Raw genomic sequence first — 10,591 nt, 5'->3', positions numbered from 1 at the left:
TGGGTCTCGTGGTTGGTGGGTGTCACTGTTGGGGTGACGGGTCTCATGGTTGGGTGGTGGGTCTTGCTTTTGGGGTGGTGGGTCTCATGGTTGGGTGGTGGAGTCTCACAGTTGGGTGGTGGGTGTTCCTTTCGGGGTGCTGGGTGTCCTGGGTGGGTGTTGGGTGTCCTGGTTGGGTGCTGGGTGTCCCTCTCAGGAGCTGTGTGTCCCTTTCGGGAGCTGGGTGTCCCTTTCGGGGTGCTGAGTGTCCTGGGTGGGTGCTGGGTGTCCCTCTCAGGAGCTGGGTGTCCTGGGTGGGTGGTGAGTGTCCCTTTCGGAGTGCTGGGTGTCCTGGTTGGGTACTGGGTGTCCCTTTTGGGAGCTGGGTGTCCTGGGTGGGTGTCCCTTGCACGGTGCTGGGTGTCCTGGGTGGGTGTCCCTTTTGGGGTACTGGGTGTCCTGGTTGGGTTCTGGGTGTCCTGGGTGGGTGCTGGATGTCCTGGGTGGGTGCTGGGTGTCCCTTGCGTGGTCCTGGGTGTCCTGGGTGGGTGCCAGGGTGGCACAGCGTGTGACAGCCCCTCCCTGCAGACCGGCGCTGTGCAGGAGATGCGATCCAAGGGCGGCCGGGAGCGACAGTGGAGCAACTCCCGGGTGTTGTAGCGTGTGAGTCCACGGCCCCCCCAGCACCCACTGCCCCCCTCGGAGGCACCAGCACCGGGTGACACCCAAAGAAGCCTCCTCTCCTGCCTTCCCATAACCCGACCTCTGGGATTTCACAGATTCCTGGCGTTTTCAGCCCGAACTTGAACCGCCTCCCCCCCGCCGGACGAGAGGCCGCCCTGGAGCACTCGAGCCCCGCGGTATTTATGCAGCACCAGCCTCGCCCAGCTCCCGCCGACTCCTGGTCGTCACCCCCCCGGAAAATCCCTCCTTCCCGGGGGCATCGGGCCGGTGACACGGGGAGGGGGCGGGGACAGCAGCCCCCTCCTCCTGCCCCACCCGGAAAGGACCGTGCCAGGAGCTGCCCGGCGCAGCCCACGCGTGCCAAACCTCCCCGGGATTCCCTCTGTCCACTCCCGAGGGCTGCCTGGTGGTGGTGCCTCAGTTTCCCCAGGGAATGGGTGCAGAGGTGGCTCTGGTGCCTCCTGGAATGGCACAGAGGAGCAAAACCGGGATTAACCCGCGACATTCTGGTGCCAAAGCGGGGTCAAACCCAAGATGTTCTGGTGCAAAACCAGGGTATGGTGTAAAACGGGGATCAAACCCCGGGGCTTCAGTGCAGAACGGGGACTAAACCCCAGTGCTTTGGAGCAAAACCAGGATCAAACCCCAACGCTTTGGGATCAAACCCTGGTGCTTCAGTGCAGAACAGGGACTAAACCCCAGTGCTTTGGAGCAAAACCAGGATCAAACCCCAACGCTTTGGTGCCAAACCAGGATCAAACCCCGACGCTCCGGTGCCTCCCCCGGCATTCCCACCACTGCCAAACCCCCCCCCTTTTTTTTAGGATATGTTCTTTTTTTTAAGCTCCAAAACCCACCTGAGCAGCCTCTGTCGGGGCAGGGCCGTGGTGGGGTCCCCTCCACCCAGGACTGTCACCTGCAGAGGCAGGACAGGGCCCAACCCCAGGAGGCTCCCAAATTCAGGCGCGGGTGTACATAGTTTAATTAGCGCCATTTAATTAGGATTAAAGGTTGAACAGCCTGTGCTGGGTGACAAGAGCCTTTCCCCTTCCCTGGGATGCTCCAGGCAGAGCTGGGCTTGTCTAGTCCTGCTTCATGTTTGCAGGGGGGGATTGCAGCCCAGGGAAAGAGGGGCTTCACCCCCTGGAGTGGGCGGGGGGCCCCCATGAGTGGGGCAGCACCAGACCTGGCCCAGAATAAAAGCCAAGAGCCCAAAGTGGAAGAAAAAGGGAAATTTAATCCTTGGAAAACGTGGGTGACAATCCTGGGCTGGCTGCGTGTCCGGACCCTGCATCCAGGGCCCCCTCACAGCCCTCCAGGGGAGGGAAGAACATCAAGAACTCGTTAAAAACCAACCCCCCCCCAGTGCCCTCATTAAGTGCGTGCAACTGCTGCCCCCAAAACCCACCCTGGGGGCCCGTGGGGGCGGGGGGAGCCCGCTGGGGGCACAACTCACACCGAGGACCAGGAGCTGAGCTCTAACCAAGGTGGCTGCAACCCCCCCCCATGCCCGGGCACCCCCCCAGGGCCCACTCAGGGACCCCCAACTTCTCCTCCAGCCCTCCGGAGCCACAGAGGTTATTTGGGGGAGCCGGGGGGCTGCCCCGTGGCGATGCGGCTGACCCGCTCCAGGACGTCCTGGGGGCACAGGGGGGGCACGGCCTGGGCCAGGGGACACTCCTCCACCAGGCTGTTCATGGGGGTGGGCGGGGGCACCACCTCCTCCTCGGCACCCCCGGCGGCCCCCGCGCCGCCCAGCGCTGCCCGCAGGATGGGCAGCACCTTCTTCCTGGAGGCCAAGGAGTTGCCCTGGGCGAAGGCGCCCACGCAGGGCCAGGGGCTGGGCAGGGGCTGCAAGTGCAGGGACGGCGTCGTCGCCTCCTCCAGCGCCCGGCACAGCTATGAGGAAGCGCCAAAATCAGGAGGGTTTGGGGCAAACCAGGCCCGAGGGTGCCCGGCCCCCCCTCCCAGCTCACCGTGGCGCGGAGGGTCTCGCACTGGCTGAACACGGCCAGCTTGCGGGTGGGCTCGTGGCGCTCGTTGAAGGAGACGGTCATGGCCACCAGCCCCGCGTAGCCACGGGCCTGGCAGAAGGCGTCCAGGTCCTGCAGCAAGCCAGGCCGGAGCAGGAACGTCTGGAGACGAGGGAAGAGGCTCTTTGGTGTCACTGCCGTGTCCCCAAATGTGCCGCTCCCCGCCTCGGCTCCCTCCCCACCGAGCCTCACTTCCAGGTCCACATAGACGCCGCTGATGGCCACGACCAGCTCGTCGTTGGAGATCACCTTGAGGTCCTTGCGCAGCATCTGCTCCGTCGTCAGCCCTGGGAAGGGGACGGGGCGGGCGTGAGACCCCGGCACGCCCGGGGAGACCATGGGGGGAGTCCCCTGGAGTGTCACAGGTCCCCCGGGGCGTCACCGCACCTGAGACGTCAAACTTGGCCGCCTGCAGGGCCCCGAAGACGCTGTCGTGGGGCGGCAGCTCGGGGAACCTCTCCTCCAGCAGGGCCACGCACGCCACGTCCCGCGGCGTCACCTTGCCGGCGGCCGGGCTCAGGTTGATGCAGTCCAGGAGGATGGTGGCTGCGGGGGACACAGGGGGGATGTGTTGGCATCATCCCCTCAGCCGAGGCCGGGCCGGACCCCCCGTCCTCACCGTGCAGCAGCGCGGCCGTGGTTCTGTCCAGCAGCCCCGGGGGGCCCTGGGCGATGCGCTCGGTCACCAGCGTGGCACAGGAGCCCACCGGCTCCACCGTCACCCGGCACGGCGGGCCCCGCTCCCGCTCCAGCGGCCGGTGGTCCAACACCTCCACCACGGCCTCCTCCAGGGCTGCGTCGGCACTGCCGGGCGACACGGGGAGGGGTCACCCCCCGGCAGAGCCCCGGGAGCCCCCGTATTCCTCTCCTTCCCTAAAAACACCCCGCAAAGGGATAAATCCGAGCCGTGCCGCGCCGGGCGAAGCGAGGAAAGCGCGGGGCTCCGGGCGGGTGTCCCTGTGTCACCCCCCCAGCTCACCCGGGCAGGACGTGGTGATCCACCAGCGTCAGGGAGAGCAGCCCGGCGTGGTGCAGCCCCCCCAGGTCGATCTCATCCCGAAAGATGAGGGAGGCGGCCGGGACGCCGCGATCCCGCAGCAGGAACGTCGTCTCCGTCCGCAGCGCGAAGTCGGCGCGGGGGATGTTCAGCACCGGCACGAAGGCGGCTCTGGGGGCCGGGGAGCTCTGCGGGGCAGGGGGAGGGGGTGAAACCCCGTGAGGTGTCCCCCGGGCCACCCCGTCCCCGAGCCGGCGGGAGGGACCCACCTGGGCCAGGAAATAGGCCAGGGCCAGTGCCGAGACCGTGGAGTCCAGGTCACAGGCCTCGTTGCCCATCACCACGTGGACCTCCCGGTGGTGCTGGATGTGATCCTGCCGGGATGGGACACATCAGGCATGGCAGCGATGCCTCCCCATCCTCCAAAAACCCCCCAGACCCCTCCCTTCCCCTTCGAGGGGTCACCCCAGCCTCCCTGGAGCCACTCATCACCGATGTCACCCACAGATTCCACCCACCAGGCGGGCTCCTGGCGACCCTGGACGGGCCCGGGATCCACTTCTGGCACTAAACCCTCAGGTTTTTGGGTATGTGTGTGAAATGGGGCTCCGGGGAGAACAGGAAAACCCACCTCAGCCCACCGTGGGGACAGGGACCATCCCACCCCCACAGCCCTGGCAGCATTTAGTATTTTAACCCGTTTTTCCCAGAAATGGTGAGTTTGGGGCTGGTTGTTCCCCCCCTCCCCAAAACATGATGTTTCACCCCTTTTTTTCTCGCCTGCAGCAGCAAGAAAAACATGTCACTCCCCCCAGCGCCCGTCCCGGGTGCCTGTCACACTCCAGGGAGCCGCCCCAGCCCTGGGCTGTTTTTTGGGGACAATCTCATGTCTGCCATGACCCAGATTCACTCATTGCTTCTGTAGGAGCCCAGGAAATAAAGCCCCGGGAGCAGCAGGTCGGGGGGACCCGCGCCCCGTGTGCTGCAGGGGGTGGGGAGGGGGTGCTGGGGAGCCCCTCGGCCAGGAAAAGGGTTTGGGGTGTCCCTGGTGTGGCTGTGGAGGGAGCAGCCCCTCTCCCCAGGGGAGATGGGTGCACCCCCCTTGGGGGGATTGGTTCTCTGGGCACCCACACCCCCTGCACCCCACTCCCCTGACACCTCTGGGCATGCAGAGCTCTGCACCCCACACTTCTGGCACCCCTGGCCATGCAGACCCCCTGCACCCCATTCCTCTGGCCATGCAGACCAGCTGCATCCCTGGCCATGCAGACATCCTGCACCCCATCCCCCTGGTCATACAGACCCCCTGCACCCCATCCCCCTGGCCATGCAGACCCCCTGCACCCCACTCCCCTTGGCATGCAAGACCCCCCGCACCCCACTGCCCTGGCACCCCTGGCCATGCAGACCCCCTGCACCCCACTCCCCTGCACCCCTGGCCATGCAGACCCCCTGCACCCCAGTCCCCTGGCCATGCAGACCCCCTGCACCCCACTTTCCTGGGCACCTCTGCCCCCCACGGCACCCCCTGCACCCCAATTCCCACTTTGCCCTGCACCCCACTCCCCTGAACCCCCAGAGCCCTGAGCACCCCAGACCCCCCCACTGCCCCACACGCCAGACCCCTGAACCCCCAGACCCACGAACCCCCCGAACCCCCCGACCCACGAACCCCCTGAACCCCCAGACCCCCGAACCCCCTGAACCCCCAGACCCCTGAACTCCCACCCCCCCGAACCCCCAGACCCCTCGTGCCCCCCTGACCCCCCCAGAGCCCCCCTAAACCCCTCGTACCCCCCTGACCCCCCCCCGAGCCCCCCGTACCTGCAGAGCCGCCCGGTTGCCCCGCACGAACCGCTCCATCACGGCGCCGGCCCGCGCGGCCCCTCCCAGTATAGCCCAGTACAGCCCAGTATAACCCACTATAGCCCTGTATAGCCCAGTACAGCCCAGCGTAACCCACTACAGCCCAGTACAGTCCAGTAGAGCCGAGCACAGCCCAGCATAACACGCTGTAGCCCAGTACAGCCCAGTATAACCCACTATAACCCAGTACAGCCCGGTATAACCCACTATAACCCAGTATAGCCCAGTACAGCCCCGTATAACGCACTATAGCCCAGTACAACCCACTATAGCCCAGTACAGCCCAAAATGACCCAGTAGAGCCGAGCGCAGCCCAGCCCAGCCCAGTCCAGCCCAGTACAACCCACTATAGCCCAGTACAGCCGAGCACAGCCCAGTATAACCCAGTCCAGCCCACCACAGCCCAGTACACCCCCCCCCCCCCCCACCCGCGCCGCGGGGGCTGCCGGGAAGGGGCGTGGCACGAAAGGGGCGTGTCCCTTCCCGGCATCCCCCGCGGCTGGGGGGGGCCCAAGGGGGAACCCCCCCAAAATCTTCCGGACGCCCCAAAACTCTCCCGTCCCCCCCCGACGTTCCTTACACCCCCAAAATTACACCTTTAATCCTCTTCTTCCTCCTCCTCCTCCTCCTCCTCCCTCCGCCCTAAATCCGCCTTCCCAGCGGAAAAGCCGGGGCGGGCGGCGGGAGGTGGAAAACAGGCCCCTGTGGAGCCGGGAAAAGTGGGAAAAACAGGGAAAAAAGAAGAGAAAAGAGGGGGGAAAAAAAGAAAGGGAAAAGGATAAAAGAAAAGGAACAGCAAAAAAAAAAAAAGAAAGGGAAAAGGAGGAAGAGAGGAGGAAACGAGGAGCGAAAAGGAGGATTAAAGAGGAAAAGAGAAGGGGAAACGGAAGGAAAAGCAGGAGAAAAAGAAGAAGGAAGAGAAAGAAGGAAAAAAGGATAAAGGAGGAGAAAAGAGGAATAAAAGAGGAAAAAGGTAAAAAGGGTTTAAAAGGAGGTATAAAGTGGGGAAAAAAAACAAGGGGAAAGGAGGAAAAAAGGAGGAAAAAAAAGAAGGGAAAATAAGGGAAAAGGAGGATAAACAAGGAATAAAGGAGAAAAAAAGGAAGAAAACCAAGGAGTAAGGAAGGCAAAAGGAGTAAAAAGAAGGAAAAGAAGGTGGGAGCGGGATCCCGAGCGCCGGGAGGGGCTGGGGGGGGGTGGGAGGGGTCGGGGGGTGGGTTGGGGGGGTCCTGGGGTGACCCCGGAAGGGGACACTGAGGCGGGGCCACAGCCCGAGACCCCCGGACACGCCCCGAGACCCCCGGACACAGCCCGAGACCCTCCGGACACACCCTGAGCCCCCCCCGGCCACGCCCCGACCCCGCCCTGAGCCCCCCGGCCCCGGCCCGGCCGGTCCGTCCGGCCCCAGCCCGGGCGGGGCAGGGCTGGGAAACTCATCCCATGGAAATCCAACCCCAGCGCCTTCCCCGGGGTTGGTTACATTCTATTTTATTTTATTTTTATTTTATTTTATTTTATTTTATTTTTATTTTATTTTATTTTATTTTTTATTCTATTCTACTGTATTCTATTTCATTTTATTTTAATCTATTTTATTTTAGTCTATTTTATTCCATTTTATTTTATTCTATTCTACTTTATTTTGTTTTAGTCTGTTTTATTTTATTTTTTTTATTTTATTTTTTTATTTTATTTTATTTTTTATTTTATTCTATTTTATTTTATTTTAGTCTATTTTATTCCATTTTATTTTATTCTATTCCACTTTATTTTATTTTAGTCTGTTTTATTTTATTCTATTTTATTCTATTTTATTTTACTTCATTTCGCTTTATTTTTCTTTATTTTATGTCACTTCGTTGTTTTATATTATAGTTTACGTCACTTCATATTTTATTTAGTTGGTTTGTATCTCATTTCAATTCTGGCGATTTACAAAGAACGTGTCTACGTGGTTATTTACTTAATTATTAACCCGGTTTATTTTATCCATCTGCTTACCTGTCAAAACATTTTCCTCTCATTTATTTGATTAATAATACTCTTTATTTATCAGCTCACCTCTCTATGTGTTCATCTGTCAGGACTATTTATTTATGTGTCTGTAATATTTCATTTGTATTAATGTGTTTATTTACTTATTTGATGTGTTATTTATATTATATTATATTTAGATGTATATTTTATATATTATATTTTATATATTATATTTCATATATTATATTTCATATACTATATTTCATATATTATAATATTTATATATAATATATTATTTTTATATATTACATCTATATTTATATATTACATATAAATATATAAAATATAAAATATATTTTATTATTTATATTATTATTTATATTATTTTGCCATATAATATTTTATATTAACACATTAATTACATTAATTACATCAATACATATTTATTATATCTATACTACACATATTTATTTCATTTTCCTGAAATTCCCAATTTTTTCTCTCTAAGGCTGAAATTTGGGATGTGGCTGTTCCCGGCCAGACCCGGAGCGTTCCCAGGACCCTGATCCGGACCCGCTCGAGGGGAGGGTTTCCCATGGAGCAGGAAGGGACCCTCGCGGCCTCTCCCGGCAGGGAAGGGACCCCCCAGCTCCCGGAGGAGGAAACAATTCCAGCTGGGGAAGGGACCCCCCAGCTCCTGGGAGAGGAAACAATTCCAGCCGGCAAAGGGACCCCCCAGCTCCCGGAGGAGGAAACAATTCCAGCCGGAGAAGGGCCCCCCCAGCTCCCGGAGGAGGAAACAATTCCAGCCGGAGAAGGGACCCCCGCCGTGGGCCGGGAGAGCCCGGCACCAACCCATGGAGATTCCAGGGATGAGGAGCCGGGAGATGCCTCCAGAGCCCCCTCCTGCCAGGAGGAGCCTCGGGGGGACCCTCGGGGGGAGCCGGAGGGCGGGGGGTCCTCCCCCAGCCCGGCTGAGCCCCCCCGGGCCCCGCGCGGGGCAGAGTTTTACTGCGTCAAGTGGATCCGCTGGAAGGGGGAGCGAACACCCGTCATCACCCAGAGCGAGAACGGGCCCTGCCCGCTCCTGGCCATCATCAACGTCCTCCTGCTCCGCTGGAAGGCAAGAGGGGGGACCCCGGGGGGGGCACCTGGGGCTGGGGGGGGGCTCGGCCCCGGCTCTCCCTGAATCCCGGTGGGATTCATCCATCCTCCCCTGTTCCAGGTGAAGCTGCCCCCGCAGAAGGAGGTGATCACGGACGAGGAGCTGATGGCACATCTGGGTGAGGGGGGGCTCCCCTGGGACCCCCACGCTCCTGAACCATCACTGGGATGGGGATGGGGCAGGGGGGGCTCCCCTGGGACCCCACATTCCTGTCCCATCACTGGGATGGGGCAGCAGGGGCTCTCCTGGGCCCCACATTCCCGAACCACCACTGGGATGGGGATGGGGCAGCGGGGGCTCCCCTGGGCCCCCCACATTCCTGCCCTGATGCTGGGAAAGGGGTGAGGGATTGGGGGCTCTCTGGGACCCCCACATTCCTGCCCCAATCCTGGGATGGGGATGGGGGAGCGGGGGCTCCCTGGGACCCCACACTCCTGTCCCATCACTGGGATGGGGCAGCAGGGGCTCATCTGGGACCCCACACTCCTGAACCACCACTGGGATGGGGCAGCAGGGGCTCCCCTGGGACCCCACACTCCTGTCCTGCCACTGGGATGGGGATGGGGCAGGGGGGGCTCCCCTGGCACCCCCACATTCCTGCCCCAATCCCTGGGATGGGGATGGGGGAGTGGGATCTCCCCTTGGACCCCCCCACCCTTGCCCTGCTGGGGGTGTGCCAGGGGTGACCCCACTGCCTTCCAGGGGATTGTATCCTGGCCACCCAACCCCGGGAGACATCGGAGGGACTCCAGCTCAACTTCCAGCAGGTGAGGAGCAGCACCCCAGGTCACCCAACCCCACCACTGACCCCTCCCCGTCCTCTTGGGAGGCACAGTCAGCTCCAGGACTTGGGGGGTTCCCTCCTCAGGAGCAAACCCCCCTCGTTCCTCCTCCCTCCCAGAACATCAGTGACACCATGACCGTCCTCCCGAAGCTCTCCACGGGGCTGGACGTCAACGTGAGGTTCACGGGGGTCTCGGATTTCGAGTACACCCCCGAGTGCATCGTCTTCGACCTCCTCAACATCCCCCTCTACCACGGCTGGCTGGTGGACCCCCAGGTGAGGACATCCCCCCTCAGCTGGTGGCTTCCATGGGGCCAAGGAAATGATCCAAGGGCTGCAGAACCTCTGCTCTGAGGGCTCGGGGTCAATCCTGGACAAGGCCACCAAGCTGGAGGTGGATTCCCCATCCCTGGAAGCGTCCAGGGCCAGGTTGGACGGGGCTTGGAGCAACCTGGGCTGTGGAAGGTGTCCCTGCCCGTGGCACGGGGGTTCTGGATGATCCTAGAAAGTCCTGTCCTGACCCAAACCTGTCCATGATGTTTTGGATGGGGCTTTAAACCCGAGCTAATGGACGATTAATGGGAGGAAGTTGGACCAGGTGATCCCTCCCATCCCAAACCCTTCCGTGATGGTGGAAAACCATCAGGAATGTCCCTGTGACGGGGAAACTTCAAGCTGGACTGCCACAGGTTGGAAGCCAGGAGCTCACCCCCATTCCCTGCCCTCCCTGCAGAGCCCGGAGATGGTCCAGGCCGTGGGCAAGCTCAGCTACAACCAACTGGTGGAGAAAATCATCACCTGCAAACAGGCCACCGACTCCAGCCTGGTGAGCGAAGGTAACGGCCCCTCCAGCCCCTCCCCGGGGTCCCTGGGGGCAGAGCTGGACCCCCCCAGCCCCGCTGCCCTGCCCTGGATGTCCCCGCAGGGCTGGTGGCCGAGCAGTTCCTGGAGGCCACGGCGTCGCAGCTCAGCTACCACGGGCTGTGCGAGCTGACGGCCGCGGCTCCCGAGGGCGAGCTGGGCGTCTTCTTCCGCAACAACCACTTCAGCACCATGACCAAGCACAAGGTGGGCCCCTGGACAACCCCCTGTGCCCCCTCCCCAAA

The 10,591-nt window shown here is 60.5% G+C and overlaps 3 protein-coding genes across 4 annotated transcripts in view; 2 read left to right on the top strand and 1 right to left on the bottom strand.

Moving 5' to 3' along the window:
- The window catches only part of CDC42SE1 (CDC42 small effector 1), a 4,573-nt gene extending 2,887 nt beyond the window's left edge, over positions 1-1,686 (top strand). The window contains exons 4-5 of the mRNA XM_027703556.1: positions 568-642; positions 759-1,686. Coding sequence (XP_027559357.1) covers positions 568-639 — 72 coding nt within the window. The 3' untranslated portion in view covers positions 640-642; positions 759-1,686. The remainder of the gene's footprint in view (positions 1-567; positions 643-758) is intronic.
- A 194-nt stretch (positions 1,687-1,880) lies between these two features.
- On the bottom strand, positions 1,881-5,899 carry PRUNE1 (prune exopolyphosphatase 1). 2 transcript variants are annotated; one of them, XM_027703554.1, is made up of 10 exons: positions 5,773-5,899; positions 5,688-5,742; positions 5,518-5,647; positions 3,963-4,067; positions 3,676-3,881; positions 3,316-3,500; positions 3,084-3,242; positions 2,889-2,983; positions 2,640-2,798; positions 1,881-2,562 (listed from the first exon to the last, which is right to left on the bottom strand). In XM_027703554.1, the coding sequence occupies exons 3-10, from the start codon at positions 5,554-5,556 to the stop codon at positions 2,242-2,244; spliced, it is 1,269 nt and encodes a 422-aa protein (XP_027559355.1). In that variant the 5' UTR covers positions 5,557-5,647; positions 5,688-5,742; positions 5,773-5,899; the 3' UTR covers positions 1,881-2,241. The 2 variants fall into 2 exon arrangements, with proteins under 2 accessions (XP_027559355.1, XP_027559353.1); XM_027703552.1 differs by having other exon boundaries at positions 5,688-5,899.
- Positions 5,900-6,506: 607 nt separating this feature from the next.
- MINDY1 (MINDY lysine 48 deubiquitinase 1) lies at positions 6,507-10,577 on the top strand (the record flags this gene model as incomplete). The annotated part of the gene is made up of 7 exons (XM_027703555.1): positions 6,507-6,532; positions 8,031-8,659; positions 8,762-8,819; positions 9,404-9,468; positions 9,603-9,761; positions 10,219-10,321; positions 10,411-10,577. Coding segments are annotated over exons 2-7 (1,080 nt in total), but the record flags the coding sequence as incomplete, so codon positions are not given.
- Between the last annotated feature and the right edge of the window lie 14 nt (positions 10,578-10,591).

This window comes from Neopelma chrysocephalum, unplaced genomic scaffold (assembly GCF_003984885.1).
Source record: "Neopelma chrysocephalum unplaced genomic scaffold, ASM398488v2 Primary Assembly neopelma1_239, whole genome shotgun sequence".
NCBI lineage: Eukaryota > Metazoa > Chordata > Aves > Passeriformes > Pipridae > Neopelma > Neopelma chrysocephalum.
Note: the sequence above shows the minus strand (reverse complement) of the source record. Positions and strands in the feature narration are given on the sequence as shown.

Bases quoted from the DNA above. Each gene is read 5' to 3' on its own strand.
- PRUNE1 (XM_027703552.1), bottom strand. From the start codon at position 5,556: ATGGAGCGGTTCGTGCGGGGCAACCGGGCGGCTCTGCAG. The intron at 2,984-3,083 runs GTGCGGTGACGC...TCCCCTTCCCAG, and splicing joins GGCCAAGTTTGACGTCTCAG to GGCTGACGACGGAGCAGATG. The intron at 2,563-2,639 runs GTGAGCTGGGAG...GCTTCCTCATAG, and splicing joins GCGAGACCCTCCGCGCCACG to CTGTGCCGGGCGCTGGAGGA.